The following is a 16,676-nucleotide window of genomic DNA, read 5'->3' on the forward strand; positions in this document are numbered from 1 at the left end:
GATCAGTTTAATTTCATTTGGAGATGACAGAATCAGCAAATATTTCTTCTTTGGTTTCTGGCAGCAACATTGCGCCCAACTGTCAATACAACGTAGATGAAACGATGCCTGACAGAATCTGTTTGTGATTAGGACCTTGTGGGACGATCACAACATTAGAACTGCAAAGTTATCACAGTGCTCCAGCCAAAGAGTTTCCCTTGCCTGATAATGGACAGCGCATTTACAAATAATAAAAAAGCACACGCTCCCCTTAGCACTGACCTTTTCATTTTCCCAAATGGATCAGGATTGAGATTAAATGATTGAACCGCAGTAGATCTCGATCTTCGGCAAGGTATATTGTAGGGGCTTGTATGTGTTTAGGATGAACACAAAGTTAACACCTTGGATAGCAAAGTAGTTGGTCTTTAACTTCAGCTTCAAATGCAAGGCAACCATCTAGACTGACGGCGGGAACCTTCACTGCAGCCCTGCAGCCGAGCTACTTGGGAGAATGGAGGAAACTTGAAAATGGTCAAATCAACAAGACTCTTTTTACAGTCTTTCGCAAAATCTGTCTCTTCTGTGTGTTGTGCTAGTAAGCACATGTGGCAGATATTTATGTTCTGAGGATGTAGCATTTCTCACAAAATAGGTTAAGAGTTGAGGTGAGACTAAAGCACTGTCTGCCACATTTGACTCTGCTTATGCATGTGTGCTTTCATTCCTAGGCCGCTTTACTGCATACAGCATACATACATGTAAGAGCACTTACTGCATGCTAACTGTACTGGATACATTTGGGGGGCTATGATTTGACACATTTCTCCAAACTAACGCCCATGCTCTCAAAATACAGCCATCTAAACCATTTCTAATTTTGTAAAACTAATTGTACGTTTTCATTGCTGTCTACATCTACAGTTTTTCCAAACATGACACACAGAACTCTTCACACAAAGGCTCATGCTCTTAAAATAGTTAACACAGTTATCTAAACACTTGTCATGTAAAAGCTTTAGAGCATGAGCAAACAATGGAGCATACTGAAGAGAGGGTTACAAGAAGCAGAGTAAGAATGAGAGTAGGTAGAATAAATGTCAAAGGAACAGGAGATGGGAGAGGAAGAGGAGAGGCGAGAGGAAGAACAGATAGGGAAGGAAGAGTGAGATTTAGAGAAAGAGGCAGAGGGCAAAGAAGAAGGGTCTCAAATGACTTGAGAGCAACTCTAATTGTCCATGTCATCAATCATGGTCTTACCCTGAGAGAGACTGGAGCGAGTTCAGCTGAGTGTGAGCAGGTTTACAGTGGCTTCAATAACTCCAACATTCAAGAGTGAAAACAGGCAACTGGGCATTGCACTTGTGAATCATCTTAGTGCTATCAAGTGTAGTGTATTGTAAATGACTGCATATTGTGTTCAATGCACAATGGTCATGTAAGCTTGCCGTACATCAGTTCACACTTTAGACTGTAATGAGGATTTAGGCTGCACATTGTTACAGTGCACTAAGAATTTACAGAAATAGGTAGTTTTCCATCCAATTGTGCTGTGATTTCTTGTGTATTTTTCCCTCTTCATTATTAAGAGTGGAACACAGAGCACCTACAGGTGGATGATGGGCATGCTTCTCTCAGCAAGAAAAGGCTGCATTATAAAAGGCTATGGACACACAGAACAACACCATCCACCTCAAAGAAATACAACAAAGAATATCCCAGGACAATCAAGTCTTCAATTACTGTATGTTCATGGCTGCAGTTTGGATGGGGTGCTGAAGAAGAGTTCCTCTCGAAGAAGTTCTCAAAGAAGTTAATTACTTTATTTACTGTAATGGTATTAAAGTTCCATAATTGCTAACCATCATGTTTGTTTTCATTAGAAAATTGTGGAGTTGGATGGCAGATAGCAATTATGAATACATCTATGTTGATGAAGCTGGCATCAATCTAGCCTGAAAGGGAGGAGAGGAAGGAATGTAATTGGTCAGTGTGCCATTGTCAGTAGTGGCGTTTCCATCAAGTCATTTTATGCGAAAATTGAAGTTTCGAATGGGAATAAGCTGAATGGAATTTGTTTGTCTGTCTATAAAGCGGTTATTCAAAAAACAGCATTGGAAACGTATTTTGCGAATTAATAATGACTTAGGGTTACGTATTTCCGCTGTCACCCCGGATGTTGTGTGAATGGAGGAGCAATGGCGGACAATACGCGCTTTGTTTGGACTGATGAGGAAACACGTGTTCCTTAATCTCATCCGTGAATGAAACGTGAAGGCAATTTTAGATAGTAAACAACAACGGAATGGCACCATTTACCAAGAAAGAGATGAAATGGTTACTAGGAGCTTGACAAACCTACTTATTCACTTAAAAGCCGTTAATGGAAACGCACATTCGATTTCAAGATTGCTGACATCAAAAGTTCGATTAGAATTTGCGTGAAACGTTTGTCCCGTTCAACGTGGAGGCAACATTACCATCTGTGCTGCCATCTCAAGGAATGGGTTTCTGGCCCACAATGTTGTTTTGGGTCCCTTCAACACAGCATGACTCCTCAGTTTTCTGGATTCCCTCAATGACAACCTCATTCCCCAGGAGGAACAAGGCCTAGAGGGACCAGATCTGATGAGTTTGTGATTGTTTGGAACAATGTCCGGTTCTACCTAACTGGTATACGAGTGGTTTGACACCCATCCACTCTTTATGATGGTGTTCCTTCCACCATACTCCCCGTTTCTAAATTCTTTTCCTCCTGGAAATGAAAGGCCTATGACCACAACCCATATGACAGAGTAACACTCTTCCAGTGGAGACAGAGGCAGACCTATACCAGGGATGAATACAGCACTCACGCTGTTTTTTCTCCTCGGTGCATGGCTAGAGAAAGCATACAGTGTGATGTTGGTGAAGTACTCTGGCCTGACAGAAATGAAAGTGTTGATGATGAATAAAGTAATTGGTTAAAACAGTGAACTGCCAACTGTATCGCACATAGACAAATATGTAAATATGTCAGATATGACAATACCAAATTTGACAAACTTACCATGTGAAACGGAAATACTATTTCCAACATTTTGAGGAACAGGAGTTACTTTAAAGGAAAACATTATCAACAAATTATGGATGCAGTGCCATACAATTCCAAAAAATACTGTGGAAAAGGATTGTGGATAATACAATTTTTTTTACCATTAGCATTCCTGTATGGATATAGCTGACAGTATTATCTTATGAATAGATGATGTGTGTAGTTTTGATGTCAATATTTGGTTTCAACGAAGATCTTAGCTGAAAAGAAAGCAGCAAGTCTGTTTCGATGGCTATGTAAACTGTTTTGACAGCATGAACCTTAGTTTGTAGAAATGTGTCAAATTGGTTTAGACTTGGCTTTAACTATAACACAATCTTAAAAAATATTTAAAAGGAGCAACACCAGGGAGGGGGAGGTAGGGGTGGCAAGTAGCAACATCCTCTTTACAACCGGAAGCAACAGGGTTTATGGTATGGGAAATGTGGTTTAATTTTGAGAATCACAAAATGCTCCATATGGCACCTGTAAGTAGGGATTTGTCATGGAGGCAGTTCATTATTCATTAATTATTAATTCATATTATTATTATTATTATTATTATTATTATTATTCATCAATTATTAATGTTCACTACAGGTGTAATAAACAAGATCCCCTAACCGGGTGAACCTATAAAGTAATTGTAACTACGTCGTAACATTTAGATGTCAGTCCTCTCCTTCTCCTTCATTGTTCTCTCTTTCTGCTTCCTTTTCTCCTCAGGCTGACACTGCACTTACCGAAGGAAATGGGGTTAATAGCTGTAGCTGCTCGACAAAGCAAGGGCAGAGGTCAGTGGTTCTCCAACACACTGTAGCACACACACGCACCATTCATACACACCTAAAACGTATGAAGCAGTATTTGCAAAAGGAAAGGGCAAAATGAAAGTACTTGAAAGGTTGACAGTAATGCCAAAGTTTCAGATAAAGTAGTTTAGGTGTTATTTTAGGTGTTATTTGTCTTATTTGTCAGGAGTGGCTTCTGATTTCATAGCAATACCAGTATTTAATCTGGTTACTCCAGTCAAAACTCCAGATACTGCTTTGCACCCTGTTCCCCTTCCCTCTTCCTATACTTTGTATGTTTGCTGACGCTTCAGGCCGTGGAGGGAATGCATGGCTGAGTCCTCTGGGCTGTGCCATGTTCACTCTGAGTGTCCAGGTGAGGCTAAACTCCAGGCTTGGCCAGAAGATTCCCTTCCTGCAGCACTTAGCTGCCCTGGCTGTAGTGGAGGCTGTTCGCACCCTGCCTGGATACCAGGTAACAACCTACATACTCTGAACTATACTGGCATTTTCAGTACTATGCTAAATACCATACTGTAGTACACATGTTCTGTGATTTGGTCCAGATACATGCAAATACACCCTAAAATGTTAAAATAGTTCCCTAGAGCAGCACTATATAATAGTTGTTGATTCCATTCCCATTAGTAGCCTAAAATAAGCATTAAACTGATGAATTTATATTTCAGGTTGAATTCTGTCAAGCATACAGTACATTTCAAGGGTTTAATGGGCAGTGTGAATCATTTATATATATGGATCCAATGTCATTCTTCCTTATAGGAGTTGATGCATGAGACCATTGTTTGGCATGTTTTTTCATTACTGAGATTTCCATTGTACAGCTATAGGTTTCTAGCGTATTGCAAAATGTTACTTACACACTTGGAAAAGCCACAAGAAATCACCACATTTGGAGAAAAGGCCATGCCAACCTTTGAGAAATTGTGCTCTGTAAAGTAAAATTGTCAAGTTACTTTAAATGGATATGCCTCATATAAAAGCAGCCTCGCTTGTTGATTTCCTGGAAATAGCAGGCTCTTGGTCAGATTTATCTTATAACCAGATATTACCCCAAATGCCAAAATAATACTTAATGCCTTATGGATAGAAATATCTTGATCGGACAGGTATAGTATGAGATTGTTTGCATACAGTGAAAGCTTGTGGATCTGCCCTCCCACCCCCACCCCCCCACCAGTGGCAGTCAAAGATGTGGTGTGCCTGAAGGGGGAAAGGGCCAAAGGTTCAATGGATACATCAGACAATATTGGGGACAGCGGGAAACCCTGCCTTATTCCTCTGTGTAAAGAGAAGTATTCAGACACCATTTTATTTGTGTGTATGGAGGCCCAAGGAGAAGAGTACAACAAGCATTATCCATGCTCCAAAACCAAACTTCTACAAAGTTGTAAAGAAGTAGTCGTATTCTGTACGATCAAATGCCTTGTGGGCATCTAAACAGATCAGGAACTCTGCTGTTGGTGTTGGGTTGGGAAAATAAAGAATATGAAATAAGCAAGATTTCCAAATAGCTGTCTCTGTGATGAAACCGGACTGGTCCAGGTGTATCTTTTGCATAACTGAGTCAAGTCTGATGGCCTTTGTTAAAGTCTTATAGTCGTTGCAGAGCAAACTGTTGTCTAGGATTCACATTTTAACGGGTCCTTGTCCTGGAGTATTACATAAATGAAGAGTAGTGTATGTTCCTCCTTGACAAGTCTTATAGCTTTGCTGTGCACTTACACATGATATTTTAATGTATTTCAACCTTTTTTAGGACATAGACCTGAGATTGAAGTGGCCCAATGATATCTACTACAGTAACCTAATAAAGCTCGGAGGAGTACTAGTGACTTCCACAGTCATGGGACCAACCTTCCATCTCCTCATTGGTAAGGATCTCCACTTTATCCGAGGAAATTATCCAAGTGCGTAATACTACAGCATTTGCTAATACTCAGGATCTGATGAATCTGCTTTTAAACTAAGGTGGAAATCTACATATACAACTGGTTTGGATGTTAAAGGAAAGGAGTTTTTCTGGGGTAAAACAGGTCATTGGAAGGCCCCCCTGTAATAGGGACCAATGCCCGTAGTCAGTATTTGTCAGTGCCAACTCAAACCTTCTCAACTCTCCAATCTCTTGGTAAAGAGAGCAAGGAGTGTCCACCTTCTTTCTGTAATTAAGCTGTAATATCAATAGAAAAGTTCTGCAGAGTCAAGCAGCTGCAATATGAATAGATTATAAATACAGATTAATTAGCAGACTGTAAGCAAATATTTAGGCTATTGATTCAGTCTAGTCAGTTATTAACTGGATTTCCCTTTCATTGTTTTAAGTAGGATATCTTTTGATTCAGTTGATGAAATTGAGTTGAGCTTGTTGCGGTCAAAAAAGTTTAAAAAAATTGTTTTTTGGTGCGTTCATTAATCCAAGCTGAGTGATGGGCTGTCATGTCACAGGACAGAAATGAACAAATTTTACGTCAGGGGCTCCCCACCAAAAAGCAACAAGGCATCCCCCACAGATGATGCATTCCCATTCTCTGGACCATTCATTAGCAAATATGAAATCTTGTTTTGACCTTTGATTGTAGCGCCCCTTTGGGCTAGCAGGTGTAATTTTAAAAATTCTGGTGTGCGGTAATGAGGTGCATCATTTCTCCAAATTTCATCAAAATCAGTTGAGTGGTGTCTGACAAATTGTGCATGACACATGGGCGAACAAATGATCGGAGACACATAGGGCCCTATCTTACACGCGGCGCAAAGCACAGCGCAAGTGTCATTGCTAGTTTCCGACCGACGCAGTTGTCATTTTCACGCCCAGCGCCCACGTTGTTTAAATAGCAAATGTACTTGCGCCCATCTTTGCACCCATGGGCGTGTTGGTCTTAAAATGAGGTGTGGTCAGGCGCATTGTTGGCGCATTGCTATCTTGAGGCAGCGGAAAGCGATTGCGCCATTGACCAACAAAAACCTGGTCTAAAGTCTGGCGCAGTATTTTCCTGCTATTTAAAGGGCGCATTATTCAGATAGTAAGATGTGTCTCTCTCTCTCTCTCTCTCTCTCTCTCTCTCTCTCTCTCTCTCTAACACACACACACACACACACACACACACACATAACATTACCATGCAAAATAGAAAAATAGGATCATCTGCTATGAAAATTTGCACTTTACTTCGTTCCTGACATGTATTTTGTTGCCAAATTGCCATATGCTTTCACCATTACGCAGTGCCAAATGCGCAACGTACATGTCCCGTTAACCATCATCACACATTGCCAATTGCTAAATACGCAACCTACAACCAAGAAAAACAACACAGTAAATATGTAAAAAGCACAGCCCAACAAAAAGTCATGAAAATAAACTGCAAAGGCATCTTACCTTCACCCAACGCACAACATAGGCCTACCCGACACACACACACATCGCCATTGCGCACAAGCAGATCTGTTTCCTCAGCAGAAAACCGTTCATTTCTCCAACTTGCTGAATCCGCCATTTAAATAGCAATGCGCCAAGGTGCAAGCGCACCTGGCTCTTAAAGGGAATGGGAGATGACACTCTGATTGGTTGAGTTCATGTTACGCCCAAAACAAACCTATGATTAATTAAGGAACTTAGTACAACCCCTTTGCGCCTTGCGCCCACTTTGCGCCCACATTGTGCGTCGTTTAACTAGCGATTTGGACACGCCCGACATGCACTTGCGCCATGCACTTTAGACCATGCGCCATGGATCGTTTAAATAGGGCCCATAGTCCTAGACCAATCAAGCATGACGAGGCCTTCATAACGTGATAAAACAGAAGAAAACGTTAAAAATTGTAACATATTCTACTGTTGTCAGTCAGACTCGGTATAGTAGACCAAGATATATCCAGAGTGGCACCAATGTAAACTAGCGAAAGTCATATTTACACTGTTGGTCAGTGTTTCTAGTTTTAGACTTGGGGCTGAAAGGTCAGTCGGTTAGTTAAAGCTGCAATAAGTATGATTTTTCTGCAGTACATTTTTATAATTTTCATTTGTATTTCATGTGATTGGGTGGCTATTGAACTCGATATATTTTTCATTTTAAAAGGGACAGCTGGCTTGAGCCTGCTCAGAATAAGAGAAAATGACTTGAACATGACATTGTGCCCCGCAGGCTGTGGCTTCAACGTGAACAACAGCAACCCCACCATCTGCATCAATGACCTGGTGCTGCAGTACAACAGACAACACAATGCCAGTCTGCAGCCGCTCAGCTCCGCCCAGCTCATTGCTAGAACGCTCACTTCCCTGGAGGGCCTCATCGCTGCCTTCCAACAAGGCGGAGCAGACGCTGTCCTGCCCATCTATTACAAAAGATGGCTCCACGGGTAGGCACTGGAAACATCCCTGCTAGAGTCTGTGATGTAAGCTTTGCTTCTCATTGTGATCAATTCAATATATAATACTATTTTGATCAATGGCATGAAATGGAGTTTCTTCTGGTAACGCTTTATTTTCCGGGTCCGCAATTTCCTAATAATTTCCTAGAAAGGAACTGTTAATTTCTTAGGAAGTTTCCTGGAAAGAACCATGAAATGATGTACTAATTATAGGGAAAATAGAGAAAGAGTTCAATGGTATTTGGTAGTTGGTAAGTTCCTCCAATTTCTTCTGTTGTTTCTAAGACAGAACCATGAAATTATGTAGCAGTTTTATATAGTAAAATTATAGGAAGGAATTCAACAAATAACTACATGATATAATTAAATGAATAATGACTTGGTTTACCTCTGCCTATTATTTTTCCAGTAAATAGTTTATAGTTTTGCAGTTCTTTCCAGGAAACTCTTTTAGAAATTGACAGTATCTTATTGACTCCACCAGACTGCTGACAGTTTCTATAGAACTACTACATCATTTCATGGTTCTTTCCAGGAAACTTCCCAAGAAATTAACAGCTCCTTTCTAGGAAACTGTTAGGAAATTGTGGACCCAGAAAATAAAGTGTTACCTTTCTTGATGATATGCCACAGACAAAGGATTTGATTTGATTTGATTAGATTTTTAACCAGCTTTGGTAGGACAGTGTTTAATTTGCAGGGGGTAGACAGTTCCACAAACTGATACCAGAGAAGTAAAGAAAATCCTTTGAGCTTTTCACGGCAACCCAAACCCCCCCTAGCATCCTTATTATGCCCGATGCTGTAAACACGATGTAGAAACGTGACGGCGGCTCACTCTCTGCTTTCGACCCACAGCGGGACTCGGGTGCGTCTCTGGAGCGAGGACGGACCGGAGGCCGAGGTGGTGGGCCTGGACCCCAACGGCTTCCTCCAGGTCCACTGCAAGGAGCACGGCGTGGTCTCGGTGGAGCCGGACGGAAACTCCTTCGACATGCTGAAGAACTTGGTGGTCACCAAGCAGCGTTAGGACCGACCCTCCTCGAGGAGCTTACTCCAGCCGACCTGGATACAGAATCATCAGCGTCTTCATCACTTTGAACTGACATTTTAGTCGACCAATCTGACAACAAAATGTATTTAAATATATCCTTGTTTTCTAATTAATTAATATATCAGTCATAATTCTTGCTCTTGAATACTCAATTTTGACGAAACACATTGCTTTAAAGTGGGACCTATGGCATCTGTCAGCTTTTGTAGATGTTAAACTTATGTAAGTAAATTTTAATGAAGAGATAGTATTGGATAACTTGGTTTAAAGGCAGCTACATAACATCTGCATCAGTGATGGGTGACTTGTACATCCAGCCCCACATCCCTTAATTCCAGCCTCCACATCGGTTTTCTTAACATGTGCAGTAAAAGGGACCACCAATTTAAACCATGATCTTGGCAAGCTTTAATATTTTAATATACATACATTTAGGAATGTTGCAGAGAGGATCTTCTTATCCTTCAGCTGAGCTTGATTTCATCCTTGTCATATGAGCAGGTCTTGCACTTAAATCTCTCTCAGCATCATCTTTAAGAAAATAAAGGCTGCCACTGCATTTGTGCTGTTCACTTCTTTAAAAGAGCCAGCTTCTGTTTGCAAGCTAATGGAAATGCCACAGAAATAAAAAAAAAAATGGCAAAGTCCGAAACACACAGCAGGCCAGATTGGGAGTGTCTTGAAATTCCAATGGGCGGGGAGTTTTTGTTCCATAACAGTACAGGCTGGAAAGTGAGTTGGAAAGCCAGAAATCTCAGCAGCTGGCCGAGTAATGGCTGAGTCATTGGTATTGATCAACAAGCCTGTCAACCCCCGAAAATATATTATGGTAATTTTGTGCTATGGTACAGTAAAAACCGTACTTAATTACACTTTTAAGGTGTAGCTTCCGTGAGTTACTTCATGGAAACACCATAGTGGGGCTAAAACATTGTGGCAATGAAAGATAAAATGGCAGAGTCTAAAACATGCAGCAGCTTAATCTTAAAAAAAAGTGAATGTGAAATAATTCTGTTGAAAATGTGTCAGCTCCATATATACCTTCTGTGTTAGCTCTGAGAATATGAATTTCACTGCCATTTCAGAGGTCAACTTATATACTCACTAGCTCACCAAAACCCATTTGAGGACAGCCACGTCAAGCCATTTACATTTTATGAACTCCCTGAAATAATAAGCATTAAAAAAATGAATATTTACCTCCACCAACAGAGTTGGACAAGGGTTATGTTTTTGCCCTGTTCTGTCTGTCTGTCTGTTAACAGGATAACTCCAAAAGTTATAAACGTATTTGCATGAATCTTTGTGGAAATGTTGGTCATGGGACAAGGAAGAACTGATTAACTTTTGACACGATTGGCCAAAGGGGGGCGTAGCAGTGGGTGTGGCTTCTCATAAAAAGGCATATAACTTCCAAACAGATTCACGTAACACCATCAAACTTTGTGGCCAATCAGCAGACAGAAGAAGAGGCAAACCCTCCATTATTGACCCAATCAAACAACATGAGACATGTGACACTGGAGAGCTCCATTTCCTGTTTGGACATATCCACTCTGCTAAATTTTCCAAAACTTGGTCCAGTGGTAGAAGGGCAGCTCTAATGGAAGCTGAACAGATATAGTGTTGATTGGCCATGTGGTGTTGTGATAATCGGCTAAAATGCTTAAAAGTGGCGAGAATTTGAACAGGCAGATCTCATGTCCCATTTCAGGTCCAGTCATGAAAATGTGAAACAAGTTGGTAATGTGGCATGGAAGAAATTACTAACTTTTGGTGGAAATCTGACGTGGAATTGGCATATATTGACAATTGCATAGCGTTGGCAGAGGTATGAGCTCTACTGAGTGCCGTCTACTTTTAAATTTGTGACAGGTTTGGTTGGAGCATGATGTTAACATGTCAAAACAGCCCCCTATAATGCACCTAATGTTCACAATATTAATTTTCTGAATAAGACTTAAATCAAAGTAACATAATTTGAGTTATTTATATGGCCCATGTCTTAAATGTGGTGCAATAGCGTTAATTAGCTGAAACATAAAGCTGTTGAACACATGCAAGGTCAAACTTTGATGCAGTTACACAGTGCACATGACAGAGTGCTTGCACGTAATAGTTGAGACTCACTGATGTTTGCACATCACCGTGTTATGTTATGGCATGAGATGATAGAAAAGCTATGTACTTAACATTTTCCTTAGCCCTTAATATTCCAATTTAAGAGGATGAATGGAAATGTATTGCATTTGAATCTTCGTCATGTATGCTAGAGTTGTTTACTTAATTTTTAATCCTGCAGTCTGTTACTGAAGAGAGGCTGAATATGTGAAGGAATTTGAACATTCAAAAGATAGAGTTTATATGTATTTTTTTCTACAATGTACACATTTAACTCTTGGATTGCATTGATGCAACACAGATTGTTTATGTGCGATGATTAGAGATTGTGCTTGAACTGAATTTATGATGTAAAAACGATGGAGAAAAATGATGTTTTCAGCGTCACTTCATTGATTTGTCATTCCAAGAACAGCTATTGTCATGAACAGCGCACTGTAGTGAACTTACAAATAAGTGTGTTTGATTGATATGCAATTGCTAGCCAGTTTTATCAATGGCTATTAGATGGTAGAAAAAGAGTCATGCCAAGTAAGCAGTTGCACTGTTGAAATGTAGCTGCCTTGCATACAGAGAGAGCAGAGGGGATGATAAACTTCATACACTCAGTAAGGGGGGTGATTAGGTGAATGAAAGCCCTTGCTGCAGGATCACGCAATGTGTGTGTGTGTGTGTGGTGGGGGTGGAGGGGCATTTCTCTGGGGTTCATCCCGGGGCTGCTGGATGACACTTCATTTGTCTTAAGCACCTCAACCTCCTGGCTCATCCTTCCTAGATGAAGTGAAAATATGAAAGGAAACACACAAGCCTCTTGAAATTGGATGCAGCCCCTCGCCTCATTACGAGCTCATTCCTCCGCCGCCTCCCTGTATCTCAGGTTCGACTCGCCAATATGGAAGCCATCACAGTTGCATGGTGTGGGAAGTTCATTCATGAGGTGATAGAGCCGGTTCTCTGTAAAACGCAAATTGTTTACCGGCATCGGGATGAGGTTTCTTTTTGGGTTTTGACATTGGCGTAGATCATTTACAAAGTGCACGTTTGCACCACAATCACTGAGCAAGTACAGTATGGGCATGAATACGTCTGCATGCATCCAGTGCTAACAACAAAGAAGACGCTTCCTAAAAACGGCTGTCAAAGCCAAAAGCAGTGTCAAAGTTATTAAGCAAATGGCTCGCCGCCGGATCCATAAGCGCCGTCCTCTCAACATCCTATTAGACAATTTGAGTGGGCAGGTCGCCGGGGTCAAAAGGGATCTATCCCTTTTCATATTAGCCTCTTAATAGCACATCTCTAGCCTTCTCATAGACAGAGCAGAGCTCTTTGGCTCACCTTCAAATAGGATCTCCTCTAAGAGGAAGCCAAGACTCTATTTTAAAGAGTTGGCAATACATAAATGTTAGGTATTTACTATATCTACTCTAACAAACGCTGCGATTAAAGGTCCATGCTGTGATAGGTTAGGCTTTTTGTGGGCGGATTTCAAATGGAAGGAAAAGAAAGGAAGAATTCCACCCAGCTGCAGCTGCTTGGTAATACAACAGGGTATTTCTACTCCTCCGTTCGATGAAGAATTTTGAAAAAGAGAAGCTGACAGTGTCGAGGGGAAAAAACAAATGCAGTCTAAAGTTCTATTATTTTCAGTGTGATTTTAAAATAGCAAAACGTACTTATGATAATCTCTGAAATCCACAAAATACTTACATAGCCTCTAACCAGATCACACAGACATTTTCTGCGGATGTGGTTCATGGCTGCCATCATAATATGTAATCATTCATTCAGGCTCACTAAATATGCTGTTATTCATATCATTATGATTCATCATGTGGTTCTTATTTATAGGGTGCATCTTGATTTAAATAGTGAACTTTTGGAACCAGAATTGCAAACCAGTTGCAGTTCCCTTTTATGAGTTGAGTAGAACAGTGGTTCTCAACGTGGGGTCCGGGGACCACCAGGGGTCTTTGAGGAGGTTCCAGGGGGTCCCCATCAAATTGATGAATTGTTCAACTTCACCATTATTTAATTTACAAGAAGTTAATGCAATTAGAGAATGTAGAAGAATGACTATTTTGATCATAGTTTCACTGTATTTCTCTACCTACAATACAGATAGTCATGGAATTCTGGACAAAATCATATCTGACAATAAAAATATTCTCAGATTTGGATCCGAGAGACAAAATCTCATTAAATGGGGGTCCTTGATATGAAAAAGGTTGAGAATCACTGGAGTAGAAGTAATGTATTTTACACACCGCTCTAGGTCTAATATTATGGACAAGTACATGGCAGGTGGGCTTATAAAAAAGCAGCATAGACTATGTGAAAAAAATAGCTAAATAACGGACATTTTCTCATGTTAACACTGTTTCTCAGCTATATTAGAAATAACAAATATTACATGGGCTACTTTTGAAAGATGGAATACTCATGAAAGTGCCACGTAGAACTGCCTTTTATGGAACTGCTGTTCAGACCTGATGAGATTTACAATACGTCAACGATTTATACAACGATTTATTTATTCCCTATAAAGCTACTTGAATTCTGCTCTTCGAGAATGTAGGCCGCTCGGTCATTCCGTTATATTCAACAGAAAACAGCCATTGCCAGGGAATTGGATACTGGCTCAGTGGTTAAGTCCAGACTCAAGACCCGTTTATTTAGGACAGCTTGCAATGTCCCGCAACTCCAACTTCACCAGTCGTATTTTTCCTTCCTTTCCTTCCCTGCTTAAAGGGCCTTTTAGCTCCTCTTGCCAGTAATTGACTCTATATTCCTTCAGGATGAGATGGTGTTGCCCAGTGCTCTTATGCACACTCACTAATGCATTATATGTTAGTTCTCTCCCTCGTTTTCATCCGTACATATGCCCGATGTTGTGTAAAACACTTTGTGACAGACCCAATGGTTTATGAATAAATCTGACTTGAGTTTGGCTGCCATTCCAGGCCAGTGTGTTATCTTCCTCAGTCTGGGTTTCAGAATTTGCTATGGCAAAATTTTGTTTCTTAAGTGCACAAAAACTGAGAAAAGGCTATATTGACCACTTTGCTAGTGAACTCTGAGGTGACCATGGCTGCAGGGAATACCAATGTGTGATTTTCTTTTTTTTTTTTTGGGGGGGGGGGGGGTATTTTTCGCCTTATTAGATAAAGTAGGAAGAGACAGGATTGGAAGCGAGGGGGATGACGTGTCAAAGGTCCTATAGGCCGAATTTGAACATTGCATTTACAGTGTAGATACTCTCTTGTGAACACAATAACTCAATAGCAATTCATGATAGAAACTTCGTACTTACACCACGGGTTCCCTCTATAGAGTAGATGATCTGATTCGATTTTGGAACACCTTGCTGCATAAATTTACATGTTAATGAGGAAAAACAGATTTTCTTGACACTACTATAATTCCTTTACGGTGTAAGCAGCGGCTACTTCTCAGTCCCAAAATGGGCTTTTTCTTTTGTTTTTGTTTTCTTGTTATTTTATTTTCTGTTTTACAAAGGAGAAAAGGAAAATCAAGTCCTTTATCAATGTTGTATCTGACATTTCAACCAAAAATGCCTTCTATTTCCATTTTTTATTTGTGGATTTTGAAATGAGAATCAAATCACCATTTGCTTTTCATTTTTTAATTTCTGTTTCTGGAAAGAAAAAAGAATGACCCAAAAATAGACAGACAGTCCCTGATTCTTTAAGGCACTGAGCTCTCTTCCTTTCATCCTCCCTTTCCCTTCCCCAGAAGACCATGCATGAATAGGACAAGGTTACTCTGCAGGTGAGAGCAACCGTTAAATTTGCTTTGCCAACCTTGTTTAAGGTTTTGCTCAAATTTCTCTTACTAAAATAGTGGTAGCCTTTTCTGAGACTTAACAGTTGTCGAGGATTAGAGCAACCATTAAGTGTCCAAGTGCACTCCACTCATAGAATTGCAATGTCTTTAGTGCTGTTTAGGCCAATCTCAGTTGAGACGGATTGTATAGCTTAGCCAGGCTTCCTCATATTTATTTTAGGTTGTAAGTGGAAAGTGGAATCAGGGCTCCGCTGGCACCAAGCCCTGATAAGCCAGCTAGGTAAGATGCTTCAGAGAATTAAGGTCACATATGTAACCAACAGTTTTATTCAGTTCATCACCAGCAACATAATTAGGCGTGTTGTGACACACTGCATGACTGATGGCAGCGGCAGAAGTTAACCATCTTTCCAAAATATTCAACCTATATTGTCAAAAAATCATTTTGACTTCAGTTACTATACAGTTGGTAAGTGACAACATTGGCTTAATAATATTGCCAATTGCTCTCCATTTATACTAAAATTTGATATGAGCACGTGTTGCAGTTTTGCAACACGCAAATTCCATTATTCACTCCATTGTTCTGGTGAACTGAAGCCTCTAGAATGCTGACATGATGTGTATGAAACATCTTCATAGAGAAATGTGAAATTAAAAAAATACTCAAATTAATTTTGTGTAATATCGTGGTGCTCTCGGTTCCTAAAAAATCATACTGCCTGACCAACTGAGCCAAATTTCAGGCATGATGATGTGATCATTTTGTAATAACTATAGTTGAAAATATAGAAATGTTAATAACTGTTGGAAATAATGAAAACCAACATCTTTCAAATTATGCAACACAAATTTATGCTTAAATAATAGAGTGGGCTTGAAAATAACATTTGATAACACATTTGGCAGGGAAAAGCTTATAAATCATTTATTAAAATTGAAAACAATCTATCCTGCTTTATATTCCATTTAATTTCCCCCAATGTTGTTGACTTTTTCCTCTAGTTTTTCATCATAAATAAGCAAGCTACAAAGTTTTGCACCAGAATAAATATATACATTCCAGCTCTGATCATTATTTATGGACTTTATACAGTCTACCTGGTAAAATCTTGCTGACTTGACGTCAGTTTGTCCATTGCAACCGTTTGTTTTTGCTTCTGACCTTCTTTGGAGGAGGGCAAGTGAAAAGAAAACGTTCCTATGGAGATCAATACAAACATACCAATATTTAACCTGTTTCACCTATTAAAATGTGGTCATAAGCAATATGTTTATATATATATTGATGGATAGCTTTATTGTCTCACAAGGATCTACCTACGTTTACTGTCAATGTGATGTTTTGGATTCTGCCATGAGTGAAGGAGAACACTGGGAATATCATATTTTGTAAACACTTGTAAGCACTCGTACTGCTTAAAATCATACTTCGTCCAATATTAGTAAGTATATATCAAGT

The 16,676-nt window shown here is 40.0% G+C and overlaps 2 protein-coding genes across 3 annotated transcripts in view; both read left to right on the top strand.

Moving 5' to 3' along the window:
- The window catches only part of hlcs (holocarboxylase synthetase (biotin-(proprionyl-CoA-carboxylase (ATP-hydrolysing)) ligase)), a 42,815-nt gene extending 32,922 nt beyond the window's left edge, over window positions 1–9,893 (top strand). For both annotated transcript variants that reach the window (XM_071926964.2, XM_071926966.2), the window contains 5 exons: window positions 3,782–3,849; window positions 4,161–4,321; window positions 5,627–5,741; window positions 8,010–8,223; window positions 9,094–9,893. In XM_071926964.2, the coding sequence (XP_071783065.1) occupies window positions 3,782–3,849; window positions 4,161–4,321; window positions 5,627–5,741; window positions 8,010–8,223; window positions 9,094–9,265 (730 nt within the window). In that variant the 3' untranslated portion in view covers window positions 9,266–9,893. The remainder of the gene's footprint in view (window positions 1–3,781; window positions 3,850–4,160; window positions 4,322–5,626; window positions 5,742–8,009; window positions 8,224–9,093) is intronic.
- The window catches only part of kcnj15 (potassium inwardly rectifying channel subfamily J member 15), a 327,817-nt gene that overhangs the window by 89,565 nt on the left and 221,576 nt on the right, over window positions 1–16,676 (top strand). The gene's annotated exons all lie outside the window — the stretch shown is intronic.

The sequence above is a fragment of the Centroberyx gerrardi genome, chromosome 11, assembly GCF_048128805.1.
Source record: "Centroberyx gerrardi isolate f3 chromosome 11, fCenGer3.hap1.cur.20231027, whole genome shotgun sequence".
NCBI lineage: Eukaryota > Metazoa > Chordata > Actinopteri > Beryciformes > Berycidae > Centroberyx > Centroberyx gerrardi.